Source organism: Beta vulgaris, chromosome 2 (genome assembly GCF_026745355.1).
Source record: "Beta vulgaris subsp. vulgaris cultivar EL10 chromosome 2, EL10.2, whole genome shotgun sequence".
In the NCBI taxonomy this organism is placed as follows: Eukaryota; Viridiplantae; Streptophyta; class Magnoliopsida; order Caryophyllales; family Amaranthaceae; genus Beta; species Beta vulgaris.
In genome coordinates, this window is record NC_079203.1 from 51,017,529 (window position 1) to 51,034,957 (window position 17,429).

Genomic DNA, 17,429 nt, shown 5'->3' on the forward strand with positions numbered 1-17,429 from the left:
TATACCCTTTCAACTTTCCAAATTCACCATATACCCCTCACATTTGAAAAAATACATCCACTTATCCTTAATGACTAACGGCGTTAACGTCCGTTAGTCATTAACACCCCAATTTCCCCTTAACTCTAATTAACTAACTTAAACCCTAATCCCCTCTCACCTAATTAACCCTAAACCTACCCTAATCCTCCTTTAACCCTAAACCCTAACACCTCTCCCCACCCCTCCCCCACCCCACCGCATCCCCCCTCCCTGGTAGCCCCACCCCGCAGTCCCACTACCCGGCATCCCCACCCCCCGCAGCCCCTCCCCCTCGGTCCCGCGGGTTATATGTAGAATTAGAGTCAATCCAACTAAATTATACTTCTTTCGTTTCTTTTTACTCGCTACACTTTCCATTATGGGAAGTTTCACATTACTTGCTACACTTCTTTATTGTTTTGGTGTTCTTTTATGGAATTTGAACTAGAAGTAAAAAGATCTGAATTTTTAGAAGTTAGAAGAGAGAGAAAAAAAGTTACAGAGAAAATGAACGTAGGAGAGAGAGAAGAAAATGGGGCGGATAGAGAGAGGAGTAATAAGGGGTTAGGGATTTTGTTAGGAATATTTTATTATTTTATGTATCATTAGTAAATAGGATGGAGACAAAAGTTATGGCAAATTTGTAAATAAGGTGTGGAGTCTATGTATTATACATGAAAATATCTGCTAATATAGCAACTAAATTGAGACACACCTAAATGGCAAAATATAACAACTAAATTGGGACAGAGGGAGTATACGAATCCTTTCCTTCTAAAGGGTTTCCATCTTTCTTGTGTTTTTATATATCCAAGTTGGTTAATTACAAGTTACTCTAGTCTCTAGGCACTTTGATCACATCGATTCGTCTGGTTTAACATGATCTTGAAGTTGTAGCCTTTACTTTGTAGATTGTACCCCTTACAAGTCTAAATGCTAGTATAACCTAAGTGGCTAATTTAGCAACTGGAAGTGACTAGTGAGGAGGTTGAGGAAGATGAAGTCAGCAGAGAGAGGGGTAGCAGATACTATGGTGCATTGGTGCCAACCAAACGGCGCCTAAAGAATTAATTAATATAGGCAACCTCAAAATTTATATCAACAGATGTCTGGTTGAGATAGTTCAGCTGCATAATTTTCTTCTCCAGTGACATCATTTTTTAAAAAAAATCCACCAACACAGATGTAGTTATAAGAGAATCTAAAGGAAGGAGAAGAGCTAGATCTAGTGTAATAACAGTATCAGATAACTTCTCTTGTATTTGCGTCCACGAAGCCTATGCAGCTCCAAACCATATGCCAATCTCAAGCTAGTTGGAAGAGAAACCCATTCCTCTAACATGCCCAAAATAGATCCCGACACGAAACCACATCATTCACTCCATCAACACCTGAGAACATAAAGGCCAAGAAACCCATGAAAAGGACCTTCCACAAGAACTTTGCCATTTTCATGCACCAACTTTTTACTCCCTTCTATAAACTGTATATTGTGGGTTCAGAAAAAGAGTAACTCACCACGCAGCTTGGCAGCCTCTTCATGGTCTAATTTGGCATAACACATAGCACGGGTATCAACAGAGCAGGCAACAAAACGATCTCCACTGTTACAAGCAATATATACATCATCATAAAGCATTTAGAAAAATAGCATATTCATGTGTACATAATAACATAACAACAGAACTCAGCTTGCAAAAGAAAAAAAGACGGCCTACCACTTAATTGCTTCCAGCAATTTAACAAAGCCAGACTCTTCACGATAATCAGCATGCACGAATATCTGATGAATCTACAGAATAGGAGAGAACAAATTAGAAAAACAAATTAAGCAAACTCACATATAAATCAATTCTCATGAATGACAGAATGACCATGATATTACCATTAAACAGAAAAAAAACACTCAGGCAACTATTGCAGTCTCAGGGGAGAAGGAAAAGAGTTGCACATAGGTACAAAAGGAAACAAAAACTCAGCCGTCGTTCTACAAGGTTCAACCTCTTGTTGAAGACGTTTATAATGAAATCAAAACAGTGCATATAATAACGCGGACAGCCAAACACAGTTTGTACAGCTATGATATATCAGTAAACTGTTTAAAAGAAGCTTAAAGAACTGCAACAAATCATCCAAGGCCTCCAATTCTGCCGACCTACGCTAGACAATGGCATTAGGAGCACAAAGGAAGGAATCAAAACACCATAGAGTCGGAGCATGTCAGCGAATATCGGATAGAAATATTCTGCCAGTAGGGGTATGAGCTGCCACTACTGACGTGAGCAAGCACAGAAGGGAGCATACGGTTTAGCTATAAATAGAGAGCTTAAAGAATGTAATTAATCACTCAGAAAGTATTTTGGTCTTCTTTATCTTGGCTCTCGATAATCTTGAAAGCAACAATCACAACCCAAATCATTACTAACCTCGAGCAAACCACTCAAAGGCTTGAAGCAAGAATCGAACCCAGGAGGGCATAATCGAGAAACTCCGGTCACAGCACAACTGACTCCATTAAGAGTTTCGATCCACACTCAGTCACTCACCCAACTCAAAAACCTTCATACGCCCCATATACAACAAGAAGAGGAGGTTGGATCGCATAAGATGGATTTGTAAACGAAAATTTGGGAAATAACCACCACGACGAGAGCATAAGCCTTTCTCTTTGCCGGTGAAGAGGGGAGAAAAGAAGAGCCTATGGGAGAACGAGGAGGAGATGGCTCCATAAGTGGCCAAGAGGATTTATGATGGTGAAAGTTCTAGGTGGGGTGGATTTAGCAGTGGATATGGATGTAGAGGTAATAATACCGAGACTTGGAAGTACTGGAAACATGATATGCCGCTTTTTGACAGAGAAGACCCACGTGGCTGGATGGTAAGGGTGGAAACCAATAACTTCGTTTCCTTGGACACCGTGGAGAAGTTAGGGCTGCATATATCGGATTCAAGGAGCTTTAGACTTTCTCTAAGGAATGGGGAATCAGTTCACGGCATAGGAGAATGCAGAGGAGTGAAATTACAATTAGATGGAGTGAAGATTTGCGAAGATTTTCTACCCTTGTAATTGGCCAACTCAGATTTAATATTCGAAGTTCAATGGCTTGAGAAGCTAGGTATTGTGATCACAAAAACTTCAAACCATAAACTTCTGGTTGAACAATGAGACCATTTGCTTGAAGGGGGGCCTATCTATGTGATTGTCCAGGTCTAGGATATCTCTTAAAGCTATGATACGCCCACTATTAAGAAAGGAAGGTGGGATTTTATTGGAGTTGTAATGTTGTATCAACTAGAAAGATCACAGCAAGACATGGCTGTAAAAAAAGCACGTGAGAACACTATACCATCCTACTTACAAAGAGCCATAGGACACTTCTAAAAGGTGTTCGAATTTTCCCTGGGGCTGCCACCACAAAGGGGGCACGAGCATGGCATCATCTTGAAGCAAGAAAGTGATCCAGTGGAGGTCAGACCTTACTGTTAACAATGATTTATTTTTGGAGGAAACAAAGAATTTCTATTTGAAGCAAAGTGCACGCCAACCCCCCAAACCTACCTAGCTGGGAGCCTCTTCAAGATTACGAATATTTGGTACTTTCAATAGCAAAGAGAAGTCAAGAAGTTGCTTTCTCAAAAAAAGGTATGCAAATTTAGAGAAGTGTACAAAATCTGTTAGATAAATGAAGAGGGGAGGACTTAGTGTCCACCTTTTACTTATACCCTCGACTAACAAAGAGCACTTACAGATTCACAATTTATTGGTTTTTTAAATTAAACCAAAAAGGGTCTCTACTATCTCTGATTCTCTATACACCAATAAAGGAACAAAACAAAAATCCAAAAACAAAAAACTTAGTACTCAAAAAGTATTACTATTACAATTAATCTACTATCTTACACACACGCACACGCACACATGCGTGCATACGGACACCGCCCGCGCGCGTGCGCAGACGAACGTAGAGAGCAAGTGATAACTTAGTGGTATTGGCATCACCTCCGATTCCACGGGATCGAGTTTGACCCCTTGCAAGGATTATATATATATATATATATATATTATATATATATATATATATGGGCAAGATCACATGAGGATACTCCTTACATCCTTACATGAGAAATGAGAATGAATCTCAACCACACGATTGAATTAGAGTTACAACACTTGTTCATTAGACTTATACCCCCTAAAAAATTTTGAGCCCAAAAAAGTTTTTTTTTTCTAATATTTTTTTTGGAGTTACATCATTTTTTTCATTAGAATTACATCACTTATTCATAAGAGTTCTAGCGCATAAAAATCATTCTCATTTTTCATGTAAGTATGCATTCTCATATGAGCTCACTTATATATATGCTAGGTAGCACGAAAACGGATACGGGAACGGATACGGGTACGGGTGCGGGGACGGAAAACGGCAAAATCAAATTCTCAAAAAACGGGTACGGCATGGATTCGGCAAAAAATAAAATAAAAATTTAATCTGGAAAAAAATAGTTTATTTTTAATGAATTAAACTGTCAAAGTATATCTAGAAAAATATTACTTCACTTTTTTCTAACATTTATCTTTTTGTTGTAGTTTATAATAAAAGCTGGCATAATGCCATAAACTAAAAAATTTGAGAAGAAGAACCGGTCAAAAAAAAAAAGGGGGGGAATTCAGCCACTATACCACGTGCCAAAGGAGAAAAGAAGGGGCAATTCATTATTTATTAAAAAGAAAAAAAGAACCGGTAAAAATAAGAAAAGAAAAGGTGCAATATAGCTGGCAGCCAAACAACTTTTTTTTTATAATGATATCACGTGATATTTTTCCTCTCTCCTCTTTTCTCTCTCCTCTCTCCTCTCTCTCCTCCCTTCTCCTTCAAACTCAACGCATGGCTACTGATTCTTGACAAACCATGACTTTCCGGCCAAAAGCTTAAAGAAATCCGGCCATGGCAGAATGGGTACGTCTTAAAGCTTCAAGATCCGTCTCCAAAACGTCCCCATCAACCACCCTAGCCGTCCCCTACTAAATCCGACGTCCCACCAATCAAGAGTCGTCACGGGGACGTTTTTCCGGCGTATCCGTCCCGTACCCGTCCCGTATCCGTCCCCGGTACGGGAAACGGCACTCCGGGGAAGTACCCGTGCTTCATAGTATATATGTGTGTGTGTGTGTATATATATATATATATATATATATATATATATATATATATATATATATATATATATATATATATATATATATATATATATATATATATATATATATATATGAACTCACTATATATATAAAGGCAAGATCACATGAGAATGCTCCTTACATGAGAAATGAGAATGAATCTCAACCACACGATTGGTTTAGAGTTACAACACTTATTCATTAGAGTTATATCCCTCTAAAAAAAATTAGAATTAAAAAAAAAAATTGATTTTTTTTTTCAAATATTTTGTTTTTGGAGTTACATCACTTCTTCATTAGAGTTACATTACTTATTCATTAGAGTTATAGCCATTGTTGTTAAAATCTCGATCCGGATCTTACGATCACCTCACCGATCCCAATCCTACGTAGGATCTTAATTTTGTAGGATTTTTCGATCCTACCCAGCCATAAAAAAACATAAGGTAGGATATCTTAACACGATTTTTACGATCCTACGACTTTACGATTCGATTCTACCGTATAAAAATCATAAAGTAATTTCGCATATTATATTTCGACTATTAGATTTTAGTCGCATGTTAATTCAATCTTATGGTATTGAAAAACTATCATCACCATTTGCTAATTAAAAAAATCATTATTAACATGTATAAATTTTTAACATGAGGTTCTCACCAAATTCTAGTAAGTATCTCTGTTTCACCGAATTGTAGGATCTTACGATCATACGATCCGATTCCACCCATTCGATTCTACCAACCCCTACGATCCAAAGTAGGATCCTGATCTTGATAACATTTGTTTTAGCGTATAAAATTCATTCTGATTTCTCATATAAGTATGTCTTCTCATATTAACTCACTATATATATATATATACACACATACACACATACTAAGAGCAAGTGATAACTTAGTGGTATTGACATCTCCTCCGATTCCACGAGATCGAGTTTGATCCCTTGCAAGAGTGTGAATATATATATATATATATATATATATATATATATATATATATATATATATATATATATATATATATATATATATATATATATATATATATATATATACTCGAATCGACTCTCACAACTTGCAAGGAGGAATTCTCACCCCTGGGATCCCCAATTTTCCCCCTACTGCAAGGGAGTTTGGTGTCCCTTCGAAAAATGTCCCATATACCCCTATGGATTTAATCTTTATATTGTTAGAAACAATATCATTGTCTTACTAATGAATTATACCGATTATCTTTCATATACATAAACGCACACATTACGTGCATGTAGGATTACTATTATACATCCTTCGTTCTTTAGTAATTGCAACAATTTGATTTTTACGCTAGCCACACACAAGTTTATCACCATTATAATGTTTACCTATGGAAAAATACAGCCATGTGGCGTCTTGTTAGGGTGTGTTTTAACCCTCAAACTGAATCTCGAACTTCAAACATTGCCACATCATTTTTTACTAACATTTTACCTAATTTTCATTAGATACTCACTCCAGATTCTAGCTAGTTTTACACTTTATACCTCGTACTCTCTCTAGAATTTCTACAAAAAAATTTAACAAATTACTTCAATAAGTAAAAACACTATATTCCTTTATGTAAGAGCTTTTTTAAAGAAGTGTTTCACTTATTCCATCACAGAGGAAGTAATTTATATTTGATCTATTTTAGCTTTCTTTTTCTTTTTCTTTTCAAAAAAAAAAGGGTGTCACAATCTTATTGGGCAAGAGATTTGACCATTCGAATTTTGCTTTAGTCTTTGTCAAGGTTTGAAATTTTACCAAACTTCATCCAAGACTCATCCTCCATCTTCAATAACGCATGTCTGGGTCAAAACTCAACAAAATCTTTGTCCCAGACTTTGTCTTTAGACTAGCGAAATGATACCCTCAAACTACTCTCGATATATACTTTCAATATATCAACTTTATATAATTTCTACTATAAGGTAACAAGATATAAATGGTAATAGTTTGCTGGCAATCGTGAAAACTTAAATGTTGCAATTGCTAAAGATATGAGGAAGTATAAGTGAAAGAAAGGATAACTTAGTGTATACCCTCTTTTTATTGTAATTTTTTTATAAAAGACAATGACAGTGAACTTTGTGAACAATTTCAGACATACTATTATGCAATGAAGCTTTCTATTTGCTTCTAGTGTGCGCTAACAGAACATGCATGAGGTCCGTTCAAGCAAAACAGATCCATAATAAGATTCTTAGCACATCCACAAAACCTTCTCTATCTATTCAAGAGACAGCATAATAAGCAAAAGACAAGTACTCACATGTGGTCGATCAAAATTAATGCAAAAACCTGGGCACAAGAAGAAAAAGAAAGAAGTTTGGTCAATATAGAATGAGATGGTGAAGGTGACAAACCAAAATCATGATAAATATTCCAAGTCATAGGCACTAGCCACTAAGACACATATACAGTAAGAAAAGTTCACACTTCCTCTTTTCTTTTCACAAAAGGCCAAATCTGACATTTGTGGTCCACCCTTGTAAACTTTGGCTTTTCTTTTTTATTACAATGTCATGTAATAGCAAGAACAAATGATAATCCTAAGAAAATACCTATAAAATTATAATCACACTCAACATTTTGACATTTTGGTTCATATAGTTCATATATGCTCAAAATTTAAAAATGTTTTATCAAACCAAGTAAATTATGGCCAATAACTCTAAAAACAGGTAACTATGGTTTATCATTAAATACAACATAAACAAGAATGTCATTAATTTTGTACATTGAGTATAACATTAAGAAGAGAATAAAGCTACCAAAGGTTAAATATCATCTTACGTTAAACCTATTCTGCAAGGCATAATACCAACACTAGTTGTCGTGTGCGTGTGGGCATGTGTGTGTGTGTGCGCGCGTGTGGTGTTTGTATGTTATCTTTTATCTTTTAGTTGGACAATTTTGTTTTTTTTGCATAATTTTACCAAAGAGGAGAGAGAAGGATCCCTTTAGAGCACTTACAGGTAAAAGGTGAAATCACATCAAAATCTTTGCCAAAATTGATATGGTGCAACTGAATAAAGGGCCCAAATTGACCAATGATGCAAATAAAAGAACAGAAAAAAGCATATATTTACGGCCGAATGAGAAGATTCTTAAAATTAGAGGGATGAAAGGATTTATTTGTATATTCTTTGAGCTAATATGCATATTTCTTGAGCTAAATGTGCAATTTTTGAATTATGTGAAATTACATAAGTAATGTTATGTGATGATAAATAAGAATAGACTATTGCTAATCCAACAAAAGCACTTTGCTCAATAAAGCACTTATAAGGCTAAATTTTTTGCCAGGGTTTTCTCCAAGGTGATTTGGTCTATTGTTTCTTCCATGTAATACACAGCCACATAGTATATGGCCAAAGGAGCTACCTTCAACCCCTAGTAATTGTCTACAACAGGTTCAAAGCCACTGTACAATCCAATATTGTAACTCATACAAGAGAGCAAGGCACTCATAGAGAAACAGACCCTATGTTACACAGATTCCTCATTTATCTTTCATATCACGTTATTGACACTCCAACATCGGTTTTAAATATTTTGGCATTTCATTGCAAGCCAAGATCAAATAAACCATTCATAAAAAAAGGCAAGTTGGCCAGTTACAACATACTCGTGTCTAACATGGGTACCCAAGTCCGAGTAACAAACAATCCAAATAAAACAGTCCTTCAAAATAACATAGCATAACAAAAAAAACCACTCACGTCCAAGTCCAAGGCGGTCAAAAAGTTCCTCATCATCTAAAGGAGGGCTGGCCTCACGATCCTCGTCCTCGTAAATTACGTCCTTAAAATTTGAGTACGTGCGTTAGCAGAATGTACCACCATGTTGCAAAAGTGAAGACACCTTTTTATAGGAAATATTTCGTTCAAGCGAAACACAGAAGAATGTATAGTAAAATTGAGGCCCCATAGTGCTTTAGTATTCCATGTTGACATAAGGATTAGAATGATAAAGATTTCAAAAGTGATCTTGAGAAACCACCAGCCCCCCAAAATAAAAAAAATCAAGAGATACAGATAATATTCAAACCCCAAAAGACATCCTTCAAACAGCTTGTTTCATAATTTTCAAACTATTAACTCATCTCCCTTGGTAATTTCCCAAAAGCAAGTTATATACATTTGATTTGTATCTAATTAGACAGCAAATCAGCTGCACAAACGAACTAGGCCCAAAAAAGAATCTAAACACAAAAATATGGCCCATAAGAAATATATACCAAGGCTTATGAAGCATTGCCCCAAATCCCTAACAAGGATTACCCTGACCCAAAGCCAAGGGTATGCCCCCCTCTTGGAACCTAACTCGCTAAACCAGCAATGAGACCCCGTATTGGATCACTCGAGACGCCAGATTCAAGGCATTTAACCAATATGAAATAATTCATCTACTTAAAGTGGGAGGGCTGAGAGAGAGACTAAAGGGAAATATTGAAGAGGAAAGGACAAATAGGAGTATAGGACAAATCATTCATTTAACGGGAGCTATTGTTTGTAATTGTGGATAGTGCTTAGTGGTTCACAAAATTCTCTATGCCTTATTTTCCCTGACGCAAACATCATTATCAACTAGTGCGCCATAAATAAAAAGAGAACCAAAAGTATCAAACCCAAAAAATTAGACGTACATGGTAGGGTACAAAGTATAAGGACTGTAAAGAAACACAGAGATGAATAAGTTTGGCTGAAGGAACGAACACAAAATCAGTGACAAAATCAAAAGTCAAGCAAATCACTATAGAGAATAATACTCATAGAGAATATCAACCAGATCTAAAACATCATGCACACACAAAATGAAAAAACAACTCCATATGAATTACAATTACTGAAGCTCTCAAAATTATTCAAAGAAAATACCATATTGCAAGATGTTTACAGTAATTTCAGGGACTGCAAATACTTTACTCCTTTTTTTAAGACATTACGTTGCCGTTGATACAAAATTAAAAATGGAAATATGGAAAGATGTCAAATCATTGGAGGTTAAGAATACCTTGTAACATGTACCAAGCACCTATGTAGCACGAGAAATGTAGGGGTCTCGAAAACAGATACATTCACGAAACAGGAAACCTCTAACGTGGAAATGTTTTTCAGAATTGGAGAAAGCTTAGGCCCCAACATTTCCATGCTTCATAGATAAACACCATGAGAATAAATTCAACTTGCAGGAAAGCAGAAACTTGTAAAGCTGCACTTCATATTTCACCGATCCATCGTATGAAGGTTCTAACCTAGCCAACATATACAACTCAAATCCAGGTTTGACTCAGTAATATGTACTCCATTCTCTTAATGAAATTGACTTTTCTTTCCTTCATGCTCTAAGGGCCGGGCAACAACAAACCAACCAGATTAAAATTTTCTAACTTTTAACAAGTAACGTGTTCGTTTCATGAGTCAATTTGAAGCCCAACTCAGCTATTCCATGTAATTTCTCCATAGCATGTAAAATGCCTGCTTTTGGTTAACAAGTAGGATGTTTCCCATTATCTATCATATATTAACACAATACTTCTTTCAAAAAATAAGAATGTCAGAAAGACCTCAAAAAAAAGATAATGTTTCTTCGAGTGAAGCACCTATGAAGACTAGCTCACCTGTGCCAGATAGTTTGTCAGCTAAGAAAGCGTCATTATGTTGCATTTTCGGCTGTGGTTGGCCATCTTGCTCCTCTTTGACTAGATTCATATACAAAATTAGATGTACAAATGAATAGATATGGCAAGCGCTAGTATGGATTTATGGTGTAAAAATGAAGCACAGAAATGTAACAACACAGCCAGCATTAAAATTTGGTTAAGTGAATCCAAAATATTTGCCATGTGCGGAATATAATCCTAACGAGGAAAATTGCGCCTAGTACCATTATTGAGCTAATTGTAGAAAGAAATATGGGTCTCTACGGCGGTAAAATATTCTAGAATACATCCCACCAAAAAATTATTTGCAGACAAAAAGAAAAAACTTAACAGAGAAAGGTGTTTTGATTTCAAAATAAAAAGGGCGGCGTTCGTAGTTGAACTATCTAGAGGATAAAGAACTTTCCCAACACCAAAAATCTGGTGCAAAGTTTAGGGTTGAGAGGAGGAATTATTTCCGTTTTTCGCCATCCATTAGCTTTGTAATTTGTGAAAAACAAATCTGGTAATTGGTAGAGATCATCAATCATCACAATATGCCAAGTTGGATTATAACAGAATATTTCTTCAAAACTTAATATGCCCAAGTTGGATTATAGCGGTATTTCTTCAAACTTTGTATTTTTCTGAAAAAGAAATAACAAATCGTATATTAAACAACTATAATACTTCAAAGACTAGCTAATCATTTCCATGTGATTTCTTAGAGAAAACAGCTCACTGCCTAAATCTTGCATACAAGCTAGATAGATTTAACAAAGAAGGGTTAAGGAGTAAGAAGGAAACACAAAATGTAAAGCACTAGCTCAAATTTACCGCGTGATCTCTTGGAGAGGAAACAACCACGACGTCGCAGCCTCCGTAATGGTCCTCCAAGCTCAATCTCTAAAGGTTATATTTACAAAGACTTAGAATAAATTTAATAAAACAAAATGCAAAGGCAACGTTCTTTTGAAGATAAACTTGGTCACCTTTGCCATGTAATTTCTCCGGTAAAGGAGAAACGCGACGTTTTATCCTCAACGGTCGAGAATCCTCCTCCGAGGCTACATTGATCAACCAACAACAATAACACAATATGAAAAGGCATGTCACTAAGGACCTATGATACGCAACGAAGATTGCAATTACAAAAAGCAAGTTTACAACACCGAAAACCGAATTATTAGAAGTTTGAACAACACACAATCGTCATAAATTGATGGCATAACAGGAATAGGATTATCAGCTTCAATCGACCCCTCAATCATCTACATAACAAGTCAATATTTTCACAATAATCAATCAAAATCATTCTATAAAACATAAAAATAGTAATTGAAAGAGCATTTATCAAGCTAATTTCCGGATGAATAATATACTTCGTAACCCTAAATTTAACCGTAAACCAAAATTCCGAAAGTTTATAAATTATTCATAACATCAGTAAAATCTAGGGTTTTCAGAAGTTAAATTATACTATGAAGATAGATAATTCTATTCAATCCATAGAGAAATGACGAATTTGATGCGGAAAAACAGAATTGAGCAACGGTCACTTACCTTTATTGGTCCTTAACGGGAAACCAAAATCGCCACAATCGCGAAGGTCCAAACACCAAACAGAAAACTCGAAATCATGTAGCCCACCTCTTGTCTTGACTACCTCTTCTCGCCCCAAATTCCCACATATATCAACGTTTTTCACTTACAAGGTATTTGGTTCACTATAGGCAAGAAAATAGGAAATAAGAAAAAACAAACAAGCAAAGGAATCAAGATAGAGAAAACTAATTCAAGCAACTGATTATACCAAAACCCTTAAACAACTCACAGTATTCATAGAACGGAGGCAGCAGAAGAGCACAATCGTTCCCAAATCAACCCCTCAATCATCTACAAATCGAGTCAACTTTTCGATAACAATCGTTCAATTAATCAAAATAATTCAACTAGAAACTAACTGAAATCACCTCTATGAAACTCAATTTTGGGTGAATGATAATTAATAACCCTAATTTCACCATTGTTCATAAATCATAACAAATAGCATCAGTAAAATACCTATTTGCTAAATTTTGATTAATACTTCATACTTCTTCTTAAAAATTGCAGTAACTACGAATGAAAACAATTACTTCAATTAAATTCATAATTACAATCTTTGCACCTACGTAAATGAATGACGAACCTACTTTTGATTTTGGTAACGGAAAAAAAATTAAAGCAACAAATAATCGAAAATTCTTAAAAATTGCATTTGAAAAACACAAGGAAATCATTAATCAAATTACCCTGATTCTTTCTCGTGGAAGAGAAACCGAAATTCGCCCTAATTTCAAAGAAATAGGAGGGATTAAATTCTTCGAACAATTTTCACAACTTTGATTGAGGACCGTGATAGTTGATATGGCCACCTGTTTATATACCTTTCGGAAGAGAGACAAATAAAAAAAATGAAGAAATACTCGCCTGGTGTTTTTTCAAAAAATGGTGCAAGTATTTGGAGAATTGACACAAGTGACAAAGCCCATATTTGATGGAAGATTGGGCTATTTAGCCCTAGGCATTATGGGGAGGTGATGTCGATACTATTTGGCCAATATATATATTGTTCTTTAAAGTTGAATGATATAAATTACATAATAATTAAACATGTAGTTAGTCATATTTGAACTACCTATTATGCTTGTTATTATAACTGAAACTACTTTTTTAATTTTGTATTTTTGTTTGTGTCACTAAAAAATTATATTAACTGTGATTGAATAAGTAAAATCATAAATAAGTGGTTTATGAGAGAGAAAAAAAGGGTAAACAAAGAGAGTTACGACTACTAACAACAAATTGAAGATTGGTATCAAAAATTAAACAATGGAAATAAGGAATGGGTTCAAAGGAGATATTTTAGTCAAGTGGAGGTAATTAAGAAACTTCATTGAATTTGTTGATTAAAAAAGTCCTCAAATTTTAGTATAAAATATAAGCATTCGTTAAGTGTTTTTTTTTTTATAAGGTGAGAAAACTTAGGAAGACCCTTCAATTAGGGGCCAACCTAAAACATACTTGCGGATGAAAAGAGAAAAATCAATATCATAAGGAGGATAATTATAGACGAGATCCGAGTGAGAGTGTCCACGATGCGCCATAAGGTCCGCTGTCTTGTTTGCTTTTCGAAAACAATGATGAACCTGATTATTATCAAATTTAAGTAGGTTAGCATTGACATCTAAAATGATATTATTAATTTCCCAGGGGACTTTCCAGATTTTTCTAACAGCATTAATAACAGCGAGATTATCGCCTTCAATCTCTAAATTAGACATATTAAGTGACAAAGTCGCATTAAGGCCTTCCTTAAGACCCCAAGCTTCAACTTGCAGGATAGAAATGTTAGGACCAAGCAAGCGAGCTTTAGCCATAAGAGCATCACCTGAAGAGTCCCGGATCACAAAACCCAAAGCAGCATTACCATTATTTAATTTGAAGCCATCAAAATTAAGTTTGCAGAAGCCTGGCGCGGGGGGGGGGGGGGGAGACCAGACCGAACCAGGACCTGTGCGAGTTTATCTCTCTTGGTATTTGCAGCTAGATTAGGCTTAGAGCCCATTTCTTCCGAATTAAGAGCTTTTGACCACGAGGTAGCAAAATTCCTAATAATAAAATTAGCCTTCCTAAAGGAAACCGCTTCATCATTAAAAACAAGCATTAGTTAAGTGTTATTCCTCACTTTATCTCATTACACCCTTAAGGTCCTAACACATCATATGTGTCCCTTCGTCCATGTTTTTATCTTCACTTATACGCACTTGAGTCTTGAGGGATACTGTAGCATCCCAAACTTCTCACTAGGGGCAGGCTTTGATAACATTGATTTTGCTAAACTTGAAGAGTTTTGGAATATCACCGTCTTGCTACATTGCAAGACTTGATAAAATAACTAGTTATTAGGCCCGAGCTATGCCCCAGATAAGACAATTTTCATTTATTTATATTGTACTTTGATATGATAGCACTAAATACTACTTGGTCTAGTGGTTAAAACTTTAGTACATGAACTTGAGGTTACGGGATCAAAACCTATACTATGCAATTTCTAATTTTTTTTATTGTACATAGATTACATGATCTAAAACTCCCTAGGGAAAGAAAACAAAATGTGCTCAGGTTCAGAGCCAAGTGTTGAACCCAGTAGCGGAGGTTGGAGTGAGCCAACCCCGCGAACAGCAATGATAGGCCTTGCGTGGAATTGCCGAGGGTTGGGGAGCCCTCGGGCGGAGAATGCCCTGAAGGGTGTTGTTCGTATGGAAAGGCCCCACTTTGTTTTCCTTTCGGAAACAAAGTTGAAAGGTCGGGAATGGGACTCGATAAAACGGAAGCTAAATTTTACTAATTTCCTTTGCGTGGATTGTAGAGGCGAAGGTCGCCATAGAAGTGGGGGATTGGCGATGTTTTGGGGGGATGAAATTAATTTGACCTTGTTGTCGTGCTCACTAAATCACATGGATTTTAGAGTTGAGGGCTCGAACGGTGGGAATTGGAGGCTCACAGGCTTGTATGGCCATCCTGAAGAAGAAAATAAGCCCCAGACGTGGGACCTCCTAAAATCACTAAGCAATGCCGAAACTCTCCCATGGTTATGCTTTGCTGATTTTAATTGCATTGCGGCTCATGAAGAAAAAAGAGGTGGTCCGATGAAAAATCAAAGGGAAATTGATGGCTTTCGGGAGGCGATGAACGCATGTCTGCTTAGTTCGCTTTGGTTCGAAGGGCACCCTTATACTTGGAGTAACAACAGGTTAGATGAGGACAACACTCAAGAGAGGTTAGACCGGGTGCTGATGACTGATACATGGCATGAAATGTTTCCGAGTTCAAAAACAGAACATCTCCCAAAGCGAAGATCGGATCATGTTCCGATTAAAATTGTGATCCAGCAGCAGGCTCCGGGAGGTTCAGGTACATCACAGAGACGTAGGGGTTTCAAGTTCGAAAATGAATGGCTGCGGGATGAGGAGTGTAGGGAGGTGGTGCATGATGCATGGCAGTGGTTTCCTTCGAACAGTGTTAGGGGCAAGCTGACTTGGTGTGCGAATAAGTTACGGGGGTGGAGCTCCAAACGTCCCAATGATTTTAAAAAAGAAATTGGAAAAAGGCGTGCGACTATGCGGGAATTGACTGGATGCAATCCCACAACATCCAATATTGCCGAAATGAAACGATTAGATGGTGAAATTGACGAACTGGAACATAGGGAGGAGACGTACTGGGCGCAGAGAAGCAGACAAAATTGGTTGCGTGATGGGGACCAAAACACGGCTTTTTTCCATCGCAAAGCCAATCAACGACGTGGACGTAATACTATAAAGGGGGTGAGAGATGATGGAGGGGTTGGGAGATCGGATGAAGAGGAAGCGAAAGGGGTGTTTCTTGATTACTTCCAAGCTCTCTTTTCCACTGATGGCGAAAATGAGGAAGTGCAACAAGTTCTAGCCACTGTCCAGCCGAAAGTCACTCCGCAGATGAACGACGATATGGGTGCTCCGTACACTCGTGCAGAGGTGATTGAGGCTCTCAAGCAAATGCACCCAACTAAGGCCCCGGGGCCGGATGGTATGCCAGCTCTTTTTTATAAAAATTTCTGGTACTTGATTGGTGAAGATGTGTTGGTTTATGTGCTTGATATTCTTAATAATGAGAGCCCAATTAGTGATATTAATCATACACATATTGTATTGATACCAAAAAAGAAAGAATGTGTGTCCACAAAAGATTATCGTCCCATCAGTTTATGTAATGTCTTGTATAAATTGGTGTCAAAAACGATTTCTAATCGCATGAAAAAAATTCTTCCACACATTATTAGTGAATGTCAGAGTGCATTTGTCCCGGGGCGGCTTATTACTGATAATGTGCTTGTGGCGTATGAGTTATTTCACTATCTGCGGAAAAAGAAAAAAGGTGTGAAAGGTTTTATGGCTATGAAATTGGATATGAGTAAAGCGTATGACCGAGTTGAATGGAAATTTGTTACTGCTATGATGAATAAACTGTGGTTTGATGACAAAATATGTGAGCTGGTATTTCGGTGCATCTCCTCAGTCTCATACTCATTACTATACAACGGTTTCCCTACGAAGTCCTTCGTACCTTCTCGCGGTCTCAGGCAAGGTGACCCTCTCTCTCCTTTCCTCTTTCTGATTTGTGCTGAGGGCCTTTCTTCCCTCCTTCAGGATGCAGAATCAAAGAAACTTATTCATGGGGTTAAAGTTGGCAGAAATGTTGCGCCTATTTCTCATTTGTTTTTTGCGGATGATACTTTGTTGTTTACTCGAGCTACGGAAACCGAGGTTGATCATATTATGGATATCCTGTTGGTGTATGAGTTAGCTTCTGGGCAAAAAATAAATCTGGACAAATCAGAGGTCTCTTTTAGCAGGAATGTTTGCATGGATTCGCAGAATATGCTTCTCTCGAAGCTTAACTTCCGAGCTGTTGATGACCATGGGAAATATCTTGGGCTCCCTACTTTTGTGGGCAGATCTAAGAAAGTTGTGTTCCA

General features: G+C 36.8%; 1 protein-coding gene across 1 annotated transcript; it reads right to left on the bottom strand.

Moving 5' to 3' along the window:
* Positions 1-1,059: 1,059 nt before the first annotated feature.
* Positions 1,060-14,477, bottom strand: LOC104907186 (uncharacterized). Its single transcript, XM_057393046.1, has 11 exons — positions 14,408-14,477; positions 14,146-14,300; positions 13,923-14,058; positions 12,431-12,574; positions 11,860-11,934; positions 11,705-11,773; positions 10,847-10,927; positions 7,493-7,521; positions 1,740-1,813; positions 1,540-1,625; positions 1,060-1,412 (listed from the first exon to the last, which is right to left on the bottom strand). The coding sequence occupies exons 1-11, from the start codon at positions 14,475-14,477 to the stop codon at positions 1,357-1,359; spliced, it is 975 nt and encodes a 324-aa protein (XP_057249029.1). The 3' UTR covers positions 1,060-1,356.
* Positions 14,478-17,429: the final 2,952 nt, after the last annotated feature.